Genomic DNA, 17,597 nt, shown 5'->3' with positions numbered 1-17,597 from the left:
ACTTTTTGAAAATTTATAATCTTATAATACATGCATAGTATTATTTTTATTAAGTGAATTATTTCTTATACTTCAATAGATACAACACAGACACTCACATATCTAAAATGTTTGAGAAGAGATATATGAAATATATTATAAATATGAAAAAGATATGCTAGTAATTCGAGTCTATATTCGAGTAATAGTTTTGTATATCTCAGAATATATATACATATATTTCTCTTAGGTTCATTTCATAATTCTATTTATATAATATCGTTTATTTAATATTTATTAAAACCAAATGTATAATAAATCAATCACGAAACAATTAATGGTTATTTACTAAGTGCACTTTCAAATATTTATTGCTTGTAGCCATAAAGACTATAATTTTATTTTACAGAAGCAGTCATACGGAGGGGAAAAAAGTGGGAGTACTAGTTGGCGGTAGATATAACAGGTGCATAACAGAACGAGAGTTAAGACTATGTGCGCAAGCATGTAATCTCATATGTTAAAGGAGATTTTATCCTTACCAATGCGAGAGAGGACATCCATCAATCCATATACGAGTATGCATTACATGTTCGTAGAAATAATCAAGTAAGGATAAGGACAAAAAAAAAAGATTGTATGATGCTGTAAGCGCGCATATATGTGCACCATTTCGCGAAAAAAAAGATCATCTTTACTCTCTCTGTTTGTCTCTCTATCTGTCACGATATAAATTATGTTATAATATAAATAAATGTTATATTACTGCTTCTTTGTAATACATACATATACGACTCTTCTTAACGCGTAGCGTGATCGTGAGTATGTGAACAGTTTACGATCGTATATGCAATGAAGTATCGTGAATAAGTACTATCATGCACTGCATAGAAGAAAACAAATATATAGCTAATGGGCTTACATGGCGAATGATGAAAAAGCGGTGGAAACAGCTAACTTGAGATAGTCCTTTCTCGTTGCTCACTCTCGGCTCTTCGTAAATAATAGTACTAGTCTATACAAGCTTGGGCACTACATGCTTCGGGATTACTTTATTTTTACATGAATCTTTCCAAACTTCTTACCGGATAAAATTATATAAGAACAATTACGAACAAAGCTGTATAGTAGGCGTTTTTCAAAACTCCAAGAGATGTTGCTTTCTGTGTGGCTGTAATATGTATGATACGTTATCGTCTCACGAGCTTTTATTGTATCCTAAATAAAATAGAGAGTGAGTAAGGTGTTGACAAATCGGAGTGTCTATTTCTCGACGAATTACATGAAAAATCAACGGTTTGAAATTTATCACTTATAATAATCTTTAGGAAGATTATTTAAAAAAAAGCAAGATAATTAATGAAAGATAATTATAGTGCATCGTGCGTGCGTTTAACCTGATTTATATAGAGTACGCATAATTTATATTATCGCGATATATATATATATATATATATATATATCCACTGTATATATATATATCCATTGTAAGAATGAGAAATAATGCGTTGTTTCTCGAAGCAATCTTAAAAATGGTAAGATTACAAGTATAATTACCATTTGATATAGCAGGCTTATTACTTTGTTATGGACTTACATACATACATACACACACCCACACAGACACAGATACACGGATACACGAAACTCAGAACTAATGTGTATAAGCAATGTCGAAGTGACCATAGTTTTCTACAGATATTTTTGATTTATTATGTATCCTTAGATCACAAGCTACAAAACTTAGGAAAGGCAAATTATAATTTCCTTTAAACTAAGTAGAATAAATTTTATATATATACACAGCTGAAAAATATGATTTAAGATATAAGATTGTTTCATCCTCAGTTGAATACAAAAAGGATATTATATCTATAACGATATAGATTATTAATAATGTCTTGTATTTCGTTATTTTATTAATAAAATACCAAACTTGCTTTTAAGACGAATGATTATAATGAATGTATCCACAAGTGCTTGTAAGTGATATGCCTCCCTATTTTTACGCTGTGACAACACATTTACATGATAGAATTAATTACTAGCTCCTTATGGAATACAATCTGTTACCGGATGTAAAAAAGAACTAATTGAAACAAACATGTTTTATAAATATGATTGTTTTGTGCAATATATAACATTGTATAGTACTAATAATCGCTGAAATTATTTAATCATAGTGCATAAAATGTTCTCAATTATAAAACTATAATATATGAGAGATATTTCTATATATATACAAAATATTTATTGTTATAATTTATAACTTGTTTAAAGCTTGTTATAAATTATAGCGCCATAATTTATATATTACAATTAGTATTACAAGGATACCGTGCATGAAATTATCTTTATAAAATGTCTAGAAGATAATTATATTGCGCTTTATTATAAATACATAGTAAAAATTTAATTTATAGTAGGTCGTGGGAATAACAAAAAAACAGGCTATTTTTAATCCTAAATTCCTACTTACAAGTAGGAAAAGAAGATTATGAAGATACAGGTAAAGATGCTGACTCCAGACGAATAGTATTTCTCTGAGAATTACTATGATTTTTCTGTCGCCATTCAAGCCATCGCGATAATTCTGGACTTTGAGAGGCATCGTTAAGATCAGTCCGACCTTCTAACTGCTGATAATAAGCTTCTCGAAGCAATCGAAAGGTCTGTACATTTTTATACGGTAGTTGTGTCATAGGATCCAGATACTTAGCAGGCAATCTAACAAAACAATCCAAATTTAATTTTTTTTTAATGCTAGATTATATCATTTGTTCACAAATAGCAAAATGCAGATAGGCAACTTTAACAATAACTTTAAATAATATTTTTTTACCGTGTGATTGCACATAGAGGCTTCAACGGCGGCCTTTGTTGTGTCGATTTCTTAAATACGTCTAGGTACGATTGTTCGTTTTCAAAAGTAATAAACGTCCGTTCATAAAATGTCCCGGTTTCTTCGGCATGAATATCTTTTTCTTTAGTGGGCGCAGAGACAGCTGTATCCGCAGATTCTTCCCTGTTATCGTCTTTCCCATCTGTTTTTGACTCTGTTTCGCTGAAATATATTAAATAAATAGGGTTAAAAAATATTAAATCCAGTATATTTTAAACATTTATTTTAGAGGTTTTCTCTTCTTTATATCCTGTTATATTTTAACATTGACAAAAACATTGTTTTAATTAGAAAAAATAAAAATAAAATATATACCTTCCTTCTTTTGGAGAGCTGTCAGAACCTGGGTTATTAGAATTTCCTGTTTTCTCATCATCACATTCAACATTGATTTTTTCATCTTCATCCACGCGTGTCTCAGATAATACCATGACTGGCATCGACACTGATTGATACCTAATCATCGGTCCAGTATGTGTCTTTCTCACAGTTCTCGTGGTCTTTTTTTCATTTTCTAGTTTCTGATATTTTTCTGCAAATGTAAAAAAAATCGTAGCTATGTTTTAAAGGTACATTATTAACATTTTTGAAATTTTTTTATTCTTTAGGAAGGAATATGATTTTGATACATTGTTTTAAACTCATTTTTAGTTTTCCCATTTAATTTGTATTTTCCATTCTTAAGTCAGAGAAACCAAAAGTGCCTGAATAAAAAATCTTGTTAGATATAAACTCATTTTATATACATACCCAACGATTTCACATTAAGTTCCTCTGTTTGCAACGCTTCTTCTAGTAATTCCTCCTGAGTGGGTTTCCATATATCATGCTTTACAACTTTTATCTTCCGCCTCTGATCCTCGTTTCTCTCACGCAAGCGTTTCTGCGTAGCTGCCGACTTTGCGGCGGTAGAGCGGCGTATTGATTTTCTCTCTGCACAAAATCGTTACGGCCAAACATTTTGGAAGGAAACATGTAATTCATGCTGAAGTATTCGCGTTACCTATGCCGTCTATGAAAATCTTATCTGGTTTCGATTGTTTTATCTTCCTTTCTCTGGGCGTTGATTGCGCAGCAGGTTTAGGCTCCTTATACGCTTTCGTCACTAATCTGCGTTTCTTTTTCGGCCCCTCTTGCTCGGTATCGGATACCGGCTCATCATTCTCATCAATGCTAAAGTCCGAATCCACTTCGTCCTCCGCTTCATCTTCTTCCCTAAAATTCAGACATTTATATACCTTGCGAGTTTTCATTATGGTAGCACTATGGAGGCCACAAACATGTAATCGTGATCCTGTTCCACTTCATCGAAGCCACCGTATGTAGTTTTATAGAAATCATCTTCCTCCTCCTCGTTCAACAATCTTGCCATTTTATTGCCAGCATTCGCACGCTTTTCTCTCGTCGCAGCCATCGTTGGGAAACTTTCTGGACTAGCAACTTTCAATACAACTGATACGTTATCTAATTACGTCTTATCTGGGAGAACAGAGCAAAATGCAAAATTATTAGAACACAGTTTTATTGATGACAAATCATTCTTAATACTCCGCTAAGTAAGGTTATATTTAGATTAGAACCTTCAGTCTTGGAATATTCCGTTCTACTTCCGAGTCTTTATCACGCCAAGCTCACAGACAACGTAAATATTGTTTTATCACGCTTTAAAGTGTTCACGAATAATTTGCTCCTAGAATTTGCCTGTTACTTGACGCAGCTATCAACTTGCTTACAAACAATACAAACATGTGGAAGCCAAACTGCATTATCGTAATATGGTATACCGTGGTCAGCTGTCAAATGGATCCGATATTTCTGCCATCTTATGATGGCAAATGTAAATTTTGAGATTCTCGATTGTATTTTTCCGTCACGTTATGTGATTTGATGTGTTTGCACTGGTTTGACTCAGTTTGACTGGTTGACACGGCCGTACAGATAAGATAATCGTGCGCCACGATTGTGCTTTATAAAAATTACGTATGTATTTTACGCTATTATGCGATAAATTGTTCCTCAATTGATGCTCAATTCCGCACAATCAAAAATTGTAGCTTTACATTGTAACAAATTACAACTGTACATAATAAACGTATTGCCTTAGTACTATGAAGTTAACAATCTGCAATGCATGACAAGTTTCTATTTAATTTAGATTGATATAATTCTGATTCTACAGGAAAAAAATATATCTTTCCATTATATATAGGTAATAAAATTGTGTCTGTAGACTGTAATTATGAATATTTTCTAATGCAATATGCATCTATATTAATTATATACATATATTTGTACATATTTACATTTAATATAATGAGTAAAACAAATTTGAATAAAACGACTTTGCTTTGCTATTAACATAATACAACAATAATATAATACGTGCTTATAACATATATTAATGTCATGTTATGTGTTATGACGTGATAATATCTAAAATGAACATAAATATCACGTAATGGTGTTAGGACTTCTCATATGTCTATATCTATCTTTTTCTCCTGTGTTGTCTAATCTCATGTTTGCTGTTGCTTTGCATTTTGACAGTGGGGAGAGGTGCTATCACATTTGTTGAACTTCGAGCTTCAAGATTATTCAGTCGAGAAGCAAGGCAACAGATAGCAATCATGGAGGAAACTCAGGAAACTGTGGAAGAAATTTTAGAAAAATATATACCAAAGGAGAAATTGGCTAAAGTTAAACATATTTTATATGGAAACTCATCTAAGTAAGAATTTATGTATCACAAAATATATTTATACAATAAATTTTCTTTCTATGTATATGTAATTTATATAAGAATACTTCACTTGGTCACATTAAACTTTATGAGCAGAAATAAAGGCATATATTTCCGTTTTACAGTTTTCATTTTATATCTGTTTTGATTGCAATATTGATAGCAGCTCAATAACTTGTATCTAATTGTCGTAATTTGTTCAATGAATAATTATACATTGCGTGTATGGAATATGTACTTAAATACAAAAACTATATAATGCAAAGTTCTTAATAAGATATATAAATATATAGTTTTGAAAAACAGAGTTAGATCTATATGCACAACATAAATTCTATCAATTAATCCTACAAGTACAAGTGAGACATTTATATATATTATTCTTAGACCATTAGATATAAATTGGGAAGATGAGCATTTTCAAGTAAGAGGATGGCAGATGGTTAGTAAGATCAAAGAACAGCTTCGTCCCCCACGTCTAGTTCGCGTTGGACTGATACAACACTGCATAAAAGCAGCAACATGGGAAACAGTTCAAGTTCAACGAGATGAAATACATAAGAAAATTGGAACATATATTGTGCAAGCAGCTCAACGTCAAGTTAACATTTTATGTTTCCAAGAAGCATGGAGTACGTGAGATTCATTATATATGATATACATAGTTGTGTGTATACATATATAGTATTATAATAGTTTTGTTACATGTAAATTTGCGTAATAATCAATCTGTGCGATCATCGCAGCTATGCCGTTCGCTTTTTGCACGAGGGAAAAGTATCCGTGGTGTGAGTTTGCTGAGGATGCCGAGACTGGGGTCACGACCCAGTTTTTGTCTAATTTCGCTAAGGAATACAACATGGTAATAATATCGCCGATTTTGGAGAGAGATTCTACTGACGGCGATACCATCTGGAACACCTGCGTGGTGATCAACACCGATGGTACAGTCCTTGGTAAACATAGGAAGAATCATATTCCCCGTAATGGAGATTTTAACGAATCCACCTACTACATGGAGGGCAACACAGGCCACCCAGTATTTGACACCTGCTTTGGGCGCATTGCGATTAACATATGTTACGGGCGCCACCATCCATTGAACTGGTTGATGTTTGGGTTGAATGGGGCGGAGGTGAGATCATAGACGTTTCTACATGTACGGCCACAAATTCGACGTGCAACGTCTATCTCTCATAAAATTTGAAGTCAATTTTCTTTTGCGGAAGAATTCTTTCTTTCACATCTTTCCTAATATTTCACAATTTAATTAATATCTTATCCGAAGTTTCTCAATCATATAATCTCCTTTACATTTTTTCAGATCGTTTTTAATCCAAACGCAACTATTGACAAATTATCGGAACATTTATGGCCAATCGAAGCAAGGTGCGCCGCGATAGCGAATAGTTATTACACGTGCGCTATCAATCGCGTAGGAACCGAGCGTTTCGCAAATGAATTTACCTCTGGCGATGGAAAACCAGCGCATAACGATTTTGGACACTTTTATGGCTCTAGTTATATTACCGCCCCCGATGGCTCGCGAACTCCAGGTCTAAGTCGGCACAAAGATGGACTGCTCGTTGGAGAATTGGACCTCAACATGTGTCGACACATGAAAGATACGTGGGTATTTAGAGTAAGTATTTCACATTTTCTGATTATTCATCGTACATAGAATATATAAAATTTTAGTAGCACTAAGTTTGTTATCACATTAACTTGTGATTCAAGAAAGCATTTAATAAATATCGTAGATATTTAATGAACGGAGAGAGGGAGGAGAGAATTAGTTCACATAATAAAAATTTGTACATTTGTTTGAAAATGTGAATTATCTGAAATGAAAAAAGAAATTTGAATGCCTTTTATTGAAATATAATCGATAATAAGTATACCTTATCGAATATATTTCACAAATTCTCCATTACCTCCAAAACTATGATATAAATACATTTAAGAAATATGTAAATTCTACTATATTTATTCTGTCTTATGAATTTTTTCAGATGACCCAAAGACTCGACATGTATGCTAAAGAACTTGCTGAATATGTTTCAAAGCGGGATGGTAAACAAGATTAAAAAAAAAAAACAATTTTACCAATGCAAATTTTACGAAGTTTATAATTAAAAAGTTATATAATTAAAATTATATATAATAAGCTTAAGTTTTAAAAATTTTGATAATCAAATGTATTTGTATATCATATACGTATATCGTTATTAAATGTGTAATCAATATTTATATTTTCAAGAATAAAATTTAATTCTATAATACACTTTGCACTCCGGATACAGTACCTATCTGAGATTTAAAATATATCTATTGACGCATTGAGTTTTCTGAGGTTTATAAAAAAACTTTATATTTTTCCATAACATAAATGATTTATTTGTTCCACGCATCTGTTACAACAAAATTCATATAAACATAAATTGCATCAAAAGAAAATTACAATTTCACTATTTCACTTTGTTGTAAAATGTAGTAAGATTTGCCAATTTTATATAAATTATCAAACCTGCAAATTTTGTATAAAATTTAGATCGGTCTAAAAACTTTAATAAATTATGTAATAGCATTTTATACAATATTGATATTTAAAATCTACCCTCAGACGAGCCTTCTCTGCTTTGGTAAATTAATATAATGATTTACATTAATATCTCTACAAATTAAAACTTTTTATATCGTACAATGTTGAAATACATTTTGCAGTTTTTTTTTTTTTGTAAAAATGTCAAATATTGGTTATTAAGAAAATATAGCATTAATTTAGTATGAATTTCAAATAAAATAAAAGATTAAAAATTATATAAAAAGTACCAATTATATATACAATTGTTTTTTGATTTTATACAGTAACGAAATTTTAAAACAATAATTGATAGAAATATTCATATAAATATAATTTCTCAGAAATATTGGTACTATTATTATGTGGACTCAGTATTCAAATCAATTATCAAATCAATTAGATTTGCAATATTCTGTATATATATTTTACAAGAAAGATTACTGTATCAATTACACAGTTGTATCATTATTTTCTTATATATTATTATCCTGTATATTAAATATTATCTATATATATAAGATATAATATATTTTAATATAATATATTACCTAATTCATAAATTACACAAGTCTGCGTGATTTTGCGAACGGTGATTTCTTATAGTTTTATGTGCGCTGAATCCGAATCCGTAAGCAAAAGTGTCATATCACGTCAGTATTGCGAGAAAAATAGAGTTAAAGTCTCTTAAAAACGCGTTTTACATCATTTTTCAAGATTCGTTAGCTGACAAACTCAATGTGCAAAAAGACTTTTAATATGTCTTAAATTAAAACTTAAACATTGTACTTTAATACGAGAATATCAAATTTTTTAGACACACTCAAACCTTAGGTGCTTTATTTTTAAAGGTTGGTGTACGGTTTATTCCACACCTCTGCAAAACCATTGTAAAAAGTAAAATTTTCAATAGAATTTAATACATGGAAATAAAACATCATACTTTGTAAAAAGATATTTATTTCATTTGTGTAAACAATGATTGCTTCTGTTGGAAAATATAAAAGAAACGTCATACGCTCATAGATCCTTTCGTCCCCAGTTATATACGCAAAAAATCAATTAAACCTCCAAAAAATCCTCGTCAGATACTAGAATGAAAAACCGGCCCACCTGAAAGATGGGGATACGCTCATCAAAAGCAGGCACGTACGCGTGCGCTCGAAGCGTATCTTTACAAAATGCGCCTGAGGTTTGATGGTGCCTGTGTTAAAAGATTTGACATTCTCATATTAAACTACAATGTTCAAACTTTAATTTAAGACATTTAAAAAGTCTTTCACATATCGGGTTCGCTAGTTACAAATCTTCAAAAATGGTCAAAATCACCTTTTTTTTAGAGGTGGGGAGTTAACTTCATTTTTCTCGCTAACTTGACGTGATAGGACATTTTTGCTTACGGATTCAAATTCAGCCCACAAAAAACTATATAAGAAACCACCGTTCTTTTCCAGAACGCAGAGAAAAAGTCAAAATTTGCAGCCTTGTGTTATTTAACTAAGAAGTTCTTTCAGATTACTTACATATTTTATCATATTCTATATATATATTATATTTACAACATTTATCCAGTGGATGTATTGTCTAATACCGCGTTATGTGTTTGTTTGCGGTAATGTAAAGCATCTTGATAAGCTTTCTTTACGGCTTTTCTATCCGTAGGTTTACGCGATTCGATCAATTTCGCTTCGTCAACTTCCTGCGATACTCCAAGTTTTTCTAATTTCTCGCCTGGCAGCCATTGCCTAAAAAATATTATTAAATTTAATATTTTTACTGTTCAATAAATTATGTGTTTGCTTTTGTATGATTAAAAAAAATTAATTTTTTTGCAAAGTTGTAGAATTTGTATTTTCCTGCTTCGAGATTATCTCTCCATGCATTTTATAATTTTATCGTATCATATGTTTTATGTACTAAACTGATGTATGATGTAAATACATATAAAACATTTGTATGTATATAATAGAATGGTACTTCTTATTAAAACCTGAAATTATTCTTCTATCAAAAGTTGTTATCAGTTTAAAAAATTTTTGACAAATTTTTGTTAATCGGATGCAGTTAAATTTATTATTCATTTTTTAACTCATTAAGAAATGTGCACTAAATCTATGATCAAAAACATGCGTTCCTACGTTAACTAAGGATCATTACCATGTACGCTTTGTGTCAAAGAAAAGTACAAGGAAAACTGGCTCCTTGTAATTGTCTGCAAGTGCCAGAACATCATCAGGCGGTGCTGGTATTGGAACCCCTTTATGTATAGTGCCCCGAGGTGTACTAGGATCAATGATCAGAGCCGGATACCAAGGATATCCACGACATTTAGCCCATACGAGCTGCAAAGCTTCTAACCCGCTACCAGTGCTCGTTTGTTTAGTTTCGTTTTCTTTTTTTGTATCAGCAATCTCTTGTCGTTGCTTCTCCTCTTCTGGACCAGGAGTAGTAGATCTACTCGTGGGGCAACTACTACAGCTTGATGATTGGCTCTCTCCCTCACCCATATCGCTATCCGTTGCTCCACTCCTAGAAATATTAATTGTGTATGCGACTTTTTGTGCAAATATTTGAGCAAATTTTTGTAGCAATTTGAGCAAATTTTGAATATTGTTAGTATATTATAAGCCAGAAAAGCATCATTCAGAAAATAATGTGTATTCTTGCTTCGTTTAATTACATTATAGATATTTTATACATACATAGGTATATTTTGTTATAAACATTTATATAGTTATATATATTGTGTGAAGCTACCGTGATTACATTGTATTGCCGTGATTACCTATATATTTTAAAACTATCACTTTGCTTCTTTTTATCATCCTCCGTAAGAAACATTTGGCCGCTTTTAGCATTACGCGCTCTAGCTTTGCGAGTGAACAACACCGCTGTTCTTCTGTTTACACCTCCACCAATCTCCTTCTCACTGGACTGCGATTCCGTTTCCACGCGATTACGATTCGATCTTTCTCTTTTTCTAGATTTAGAACCGACTTGTTCCGATTCAGAGGCCGGATCGAGCTCAGGATAATCTTTGCGAATCTGTTCTATCAAGATTCCACCTTGTTCCTTCATTTTCATTCCTGCTCGATAAAACATGGTATCTTTCCGATTATATTCCAGGCAGTTCGTCACCATTAAATTGAAATCAGCTTCAAACGCCGCGATGGAATCATAATCTTGCTTTTCTAATTTTGCCTGTAATAAAAAATGTAACAAATAATTATAGATTATATTTCGATCAGGTGATTAAAAAATATACTTTAATAAGTATAATAATATATAATTAATAAGTATATGGATAAACACAATGTAAAATAATTATAATTACCTGCATAGTAGAGAGATCCATGGGTTTTGACACTATATCGAGATAATCCGGAACTTCTTTGGTATTGACTGGTTGTCCAAACACATCATTTACATCTTTCGCTTTCATAGCTTCTAACAATGTACGTAAAACACTGTCCAATGGCCGCAATTTGAGCCATAAACACTTTTCTTTCCTGTAATCAATTTTTCTCAAAGTTAATATTTTTCGGAAATATGTATTTTATTATAAATTGGCATTGTAAAATTCTAAAAAATTTAAAGATTTAATTCAAAAATTTTTTTAAGCATCTACACAGATGCTTTTCCTATTATTCTATTTTATTAGTTAATATTTTTAAAATATATTAATGCCGATTATATTAATAAATATATCAATATCATTCAAAATCTGTCGCAAGTATACTAACACTTTGAACAGTTCTTTTTTTAATTTTTCGCGCTTCCGTACTAATTCACATAGTAATCGCGCACGTTCCAAATCTTGACGTAAACATTGCCAATATTTAAGCTGACGATATAATTCTTCTCGCAATTCACTATCATGCGTCGGCGAAGAGGGATGTTCTCCGAGCGGAGGTGGTCTAGATTGTGGATGGGAACTTTGCAATCTTCTAAGAAGTGGAACACCATTTCTGTATTGCCGCTTCAGTGTCCAATAAGCAATGAGACGTTGTATCAATTGACTTCTTTTTGGTATTCCTTCCGCCAAACTAATTAAAATAAGACAACATATATAAATTTAACCATTAAAATATTGTTTTATTATGCAAAATGTGTTCAAACTGTGTAAATAAAAATAATTAATTTTATTACTTGGCAATTTCTCTGATCCTTTCAGGTGGAATGGTGGGAATAGAAATAACAGGTGCTGATGAACTTTTCTTGTTGGCTATTGCTCTCCTTCGCGCATCCACGGGATTCGTGGAAGGCTGATAATCGACGGGTGTATGAGTTTCGCAATAAGCTGTCTTTTGCACCAGCATCGGTTCACCGTTAGCAGGTTGTACTGTTCTCATACGCATGCATAGGCCAGCTTGTTGAGCACAAGTTACATGGAATGCTGAGTAACAATTGCTCTTGTGACACTGAATGCATGCGCCGGCACCTTTGCGCTTACATACAGAACACGTGAGCTTCCAACGAGCTTGCGGTATACTCTCTACACTGTCGATGGGCTCCAAAAACACTGTGTTAGCGAATCTTACTTCTGGTATCCATAGAGCGCATACTACGTGAGCCCACGTCGCAGGACGATCAGTCTGTTTGAAAGCGCCGCCTCTGTTCGGACAAAGGACACAATCTACAGCCCTGGATGGACTCTGTAGACACCTTCTACACAACCATTGGCCCTCAGGTATGTACGGCACACCGTAACAATCTTGATGAACAGCAAGATTACACATATCACAGAACAGGATTGCATTACTATTCTGACATTCTCCGTCCATGCAAATGCAACAGACTGCGTCTTCGTCTGCAGCAACGCCACTGCCGCCGTTACTTTGTTGTTGAAAATACGACTCTTTCTCTAGTCTGTCCATCAACAGCTCAAATGTATCAGGTTCTAACGCAGGCGTTAATCCAGACGCCAATCTTCTTTCGTTCACAATAGAAAGCCATGCGGTGTCTTCCTCATCTAGGTCATATTCTACTTCTCCTTAAAATGACATTTAAAATGTTTTTTTAGATGATATAATAACAATATATAAACAATATATAAAAAAAAATGTTCATATTAACGTAAGAGTTTAACATAACATTTACAACTTAATATATATGTAAGATATGACTATTAAAGACATATTTAGTAATTAATAATGTTGGAAAGCGATGCAATACATTATGATAATTAAGCAATATTTTAATATTGTGACACTATTTTAACATTATACAAATCAGCAAATGTGCTTTACCATCAAGTTCTTCGCCACTGCGCTCCATAAATCTAATATAAGAATTTGGAAGTGGCTCAGCTTCTCCTAATTGATTCTCGTAGCCTTCTATTTCCTTAACTGTGGCAATAGGTAAAGAGTTAAGAATGTTCTTGTCTTCCTTCTCCTTTTCCAGTGACGCTGTGTTATTTTTTTGCAACTTTTCATCCGACATACTTGCATCCATGGAAATTATAGGAATTCCATCTGAGATAGCCAACTTGATTGATTTATTTCCATCTTCTCCTATAGGGTTTACCTTTAAATATCGAGATAGATGTTATATTATCAACACAGCTGATTCCATAAATATAGTCGTATTGTTTAGATTGCACCGGTCAACAATGAAAATGTATCCTGTACCAAAGCAGTCAATTCTTATTAACCCGTTGAGGTTCCATGGGGTCCAGTGTACCATAGGCTTTTTTTTTTTTTTCTTAAAAGTATACTATTTTGAGAGTAAAACGCACAGTTTTTTTGCTCTATCTCAAAAAATTTTGATGAATATTTTTGTGAAAAAAGTTGTGAAAAATTTCTCGAAAAAAATTTTTTCCTCGCGTTTTTTCAACATAAAAAATTTTTTAAATTATTGGATTATCAAGAGGAAGTCATAAATTAATTCCAGTTCAAGGTTTGAGTCGATACATCAAAAAGAATGCGAATGGAAACTGTTGTGGGGTCCATTGGACCCCATGTGACCTCTACGTTACTTTTAGGAGGTGGAACCTCAACGGGTTAATTTTGTGATGTTAATAACAAATATGTCAATAAAAATTGAATCTTACCTCCAATTTTCACTAATTGTAAGTATCAATAATATGGGTGCACAATATGAGAAATAAGATATAAGTAATAAGTATCGTGGGTGTTTTCACCAAGATATATCGGCAATGGGAAAGAAATAACAGAGAAAGTTTTACTATTAGCAGACTATATTCAATTGTAGCCAAGGGTACTTCAGAAGTAGCCTACAAGCGACAAACCAAGTGAAAACACTCAAGTTAAGTTTTGAAACAACTTAGACTGACAAGATCTGTTCAAGAAACAAATTATATTTTAGTTAATAAATAAGGAGAAGAAAGATACAAAAGAACTCTCAGAAAATAATTTAATTCGCCTTTAATTTCTTAAATATAAATTTTATTATTATGTATAGATAATCTATGCTTCTTAAACTAAAGCTAAATAATGTTTTTCGTAGTTATATTTGGTCTGATTTACATGTAAATAACACGGAAAAATTCAAAAATAAAATAGGATACAAGTTTGTATGTCAAAATTGTTGACCAGTGTTGTTAAAAATATGTTAAAAGTACACAGAAATATAATATTCAGTGACTTATGCCCTTTCACCGCTGTAAAAAAAAAAAATAACAGAATAGAATATATTGGGTTGGCCAATAAGTCCATGCGGTTTTTTAAAAGTAAAATTTATAAGTAAAAAACTGCACAGACTTATTGGCCAACCCTATACATATGTTTTTACAATTAAAATAGTAAACTAAACAATAATTGAAACTGATCGATTTACTCCATCCAGCTTGCACTTCTGAAGTTTTATTCACTAAAAAATCCTTGGAATAATTATCCGCATTCAACTCGAAACCTAAAACCTAATACCTTCGGGTATTAAAGCAACACTTTCAATTTTTGTTACAGCGAAGAGAAAATTGTACACGATCCTTGTGAGGCCTAAAAAACAAATTGATCAAATGCTCTTATCCCATACCAAAACAAACTTCGCCGCCTCTTGGCTGCTGAGCGTCTCCGTGCTCGTGGGACTCGCGGTCTCGTTGAGTACCCCTATTCTGTTCCTCCCGATCTTCTTATTCTTCTTGTTCGACTGCGGCGTGTTCATCCTCGTTCCGATCGTGCAAACTGTCGCGTGTTGACTGTCCGATGCCGATCGCCGTAATTCGACGAACCGAACGTGCGCCGTTTACGGTTAACCTGCCGCGCGCAACATCGCGCGGCGCGGACGCCGACGACAACCTGGGAGTTCGACGATCAATCGGCGGCACGCAGAAACGGAGGACGCTTCTCCATCGGTGACCCGCGAGGAATCGATGTCGCACGTGCGTACATACGGAAAACGCGCGAGCAGTCGGGCGAAAATCGGCAGAAACGGCGACGAGAGTCGTTGCAGTTTCTCCTCTTTTTCTACCCAGCGGACTCCTAACTCTCCACCTCTTTCTTCACCACATTCAACCACATTTGAATGAACGATCGCGATGAAATAAAGCCGGATGAGCGGCTGTGCCGGGAGTCACGCGGTTGCCAACTTCAGGATCGAACACGGTCCGCTGTCCGCTGTTGCGCGCGGCGGCGAGCTTCATCGAGCCGCGCTGATTGGCCGTCGGACGGAGGACGGTCCAACAATTTTCAATGGGCGCGTTCAGCAGAACAAACCGCTCAGTAGCAATCGAACGTGATTGGCTCTTACTTTTAGAACCAACCAATCAACGCAGTTTGTTGATAAGACGAGACTCAACAGTTGTGTCTGCTGAACGCGCCCAATTACTCCCCAGCCGCCGACCAATCGCCGCGAACGCGGAGGTCACCTCGAGTCGCCCGTCTACGTAGTCCCGTGGTCCGCGGTCGGCTCTCGGGCGGATTCGTGGTCATTCGCCCGCGTACGGCCCCCGAGTGCTATGCTCTATGCTCGGATCGGACGGAGTATGAGGGATGGGGAGGGGGAGAGCGAAAGAGATCTAACTTTACGTCAGTCACATCAGCAGTATTCGTTCTCGCGCCTGCAGCTGTGGTGGTGGTCTACTTCGTAGTCGTGGACGAAGAGAGTTGGGTGTGAAGAGAGTATTCTCTCGTCTCCGGGAAGGATCGGTCGCCGACGTCGCCGTCGTCAGCGTCGTCCTCTTACTTTTATCCTCTCCGTCGCCCCCGCCCCCCGTCTCTCTCCGTCCTCTAGCTCGTTTTAATTCCCCAATCCCCTCGGAGATTCTCTCTCTACCTCTGTCTCTCTTTCTCCCTCTTCTCCACCTCCTCTCGTATCGCGGGTATTGTGAAACAGTGTGAAACGCGAGGCGGGCAGCGGTTCCGCGTATATACGCGGGGTCCGGGGATTACATTTTGCGAGCGCGAGTGGCCGAATGTCCCGCTGAGAATTATGTGGAATAGTGACGCAGAATTGGGATCGGTCGCGCGTCAAGTCAGCTGACATATTGCGCCCTGCTGCACCGCAACAGCCTTCGGTAAGTCATAAGTGTCGCAATCCCGTGCGCGCTCGCTCGCGCTCTCTCTCTCTACCCCGCGGCGCGCGGCCACTACCCCGTAACTCGCCCGCGCCGCGGGACTATTTTCGGGTCGGGATAGCCGTGAGAGACGGACGACTACTTCTCCTCCTCCTTCGCCTCCCCCGCGTATTATTCCCGAGCGGAGCTCTCGCGAGAGAGCCCCGTTTTCCCCCCTCGCGCGAGTTACGTGTGCGCAATTATCTCCGCTCGCGCGAGAGAGCAGAGCCCGGGAGCAAAGCGGCAGAGCCGCAGCCGCGCCGCGCCACGCCGCGGCGGAACGGCGGCGGAACGACGCGGTAGGACCCGCCGACGTGTTAAGTGGCCTGTGGCGCGCGTTCCGCGAGCGGAGAGAGAGAGAGAGAGAGACGGACAAAGGAACGGCGCAATTCGCGGCTAAGTGCGTATTCAAGGATGGTAGCCATGCCATCCTTCCGTCTGCCAACACCGCGACGGACGGCGGTCCTCCCTCGGTGCTCCGTGCATGCGTGTGCGCGGCCAGGCTTCTCATTCTTTCTTTCTTAACCTCTCCTTCGCCTCCCCTTCCCCGTCTCTCCGCTCCTCCCTCCTCGCCCGTCCCCTTCGCTCTCTTTTTAAATACGTATGTCTGTCTTTCTCTCTCGCTCCACTCTCTCCTCCTTTCCACTCTCCTCTCTCGCTCTCTCGACGTTTCGACGACGTCGCCTCTCTTTTTCACTATCGGTCTCGCACGATGGCAGCGCTCCGATCTGATTCGAATGTATGCGTGCGCTTAGACGTCACACGAGTGCCGAGTTGCCTCTACTGCCCCTATCCGTTAGACACGTTAGACTCCTCCGAATAGACGCTTTCCGAAAATGAACAAGGTACTTCCCGCGTGGTCGGACGCGTCGCGTCCAGG

The 17,597-nt window shown here is 35.9% G+C and overlaps 3 protein-coding genes across 5 annotated transcripts; 1 reads left to right on the top strand and 2 right to left on the bottom strand.

The window, feature by feature from the left end:
* Positions 1-2,263: 2,263 nt before the first annotated feature.
* Positions 2,264-4,748, bottom strand: LOC112463474 (vacuolar protein sorting-associated protein 72 homolog). Of its 3 annotated transcripts, none has more exons than XM_025029900.1 (7): positions 4,666-4,748; positions 4,162-4,360; positions 3,885-4,096; positions 3,632-3,814; positions 3,197-3,413; positions 2,822-3,043; positions 2,264-2,706 (listed from the first exon to the last, which is right to left on the bottom strand). In XM_025029900.1, the coding sequence occupies exons 2-7, from the start codon at positions 4,293-4,295 to the stop codon at positions 2,475-2,477; spliced, it is 1,200 nt and encodes a 399-aa protein (XP_024885668.1). In that variant the 5' UTR covers positions 4,296-4,360; positions 4,666-4,748; the 3' UTR covers positions 2,264-2,474. The 3 variants fall into 3 exon arrangements, with proteins under 3 accessions (XP_024885668.1, XP_024885667.1, XP_024885666.1); XM_025029899.1 differs by lacking the exon at positions 4,666-4,748 and adding an exon at positions 4,583-4,662; XM_025029898.1 differs by lacking the exon at positions 4,666-4,748 and adding an exon at positions 4,462-4,658.
* Positions 4,749-4,768: 20 nt separating this feature from the next.
* LOC112463475 (beta-ureidopropionase) lies at positions 4,769-7,778 on the top strand. The gene is made up of 6 exons (XM_025029901.1): positions 4,769-4,861; positions 5,429-5,609; positions 6,009-6,253; positions 6,368-6,756; positions 6,946-7,263; positions 7,634-7,778. The coding sequence occupies exons 2-6, from the start codon at positions 5,509-5,511 to the stop codon at positions 7,706-7,708; spliced, it is 1,128 nt and encodes a 375-aa protein (XP_024885669.1). The 5' UTR covers positions 4,769-4,861; positions 5,429-5,508; the 3' UTR covers positions 7,709-7,778.
* Positions 7,779-8,538: 760 nt separating this feature from the next.
* On the bottom strand, positions 8,539-15,741 carry LOC112463471 (peregrin-like). The gene is made up of 8 exons (XM_025029897.1): positions 15,199-15,741; positions 13,452-13,728; positions 12,352-13,195; positions 11,946-12,248; positions 11,537-11,711; positions 10,988-11,403; positions 10,360-10,731; positions 8,539-9,947 (listed from the first exon to the last, which is right to left on the bottom strand). Exons 1-8 carry the CDS (start codon positions 15,325-15,327, stop codon positions 9,767-9,769), a joined length of 2,697 nt encoding a protein of 898 aa, XP_024885665.1. The 5' UTR covers positions 15,328-15,741; the 3' UTR covers positions 8,539-9,766.
* Positions 15,742-17,597: the final 1,856 nt, after the last annotated feature.

This window comes from Temnothorax curvispinosus, unplaced genomic scaffold (genome assembly GCF_003070985.1).
Source record: "Temnothorax curvispinosus isolate PA1 unplaced genomic scaffold, ASM307098v1 QBEX01013299.1, whole genome shotgun sequence".
Classification (NCBI taxonomy): Eukaryota; Metazoa; Arthropoda; class Insecta; order Hymenoptera; family Formicidae; genus Temnothorax; species Temnothorax curvispinosus.
This window is presented reverse-complemented; position numbering and strand designations above follow the sequence as displayed.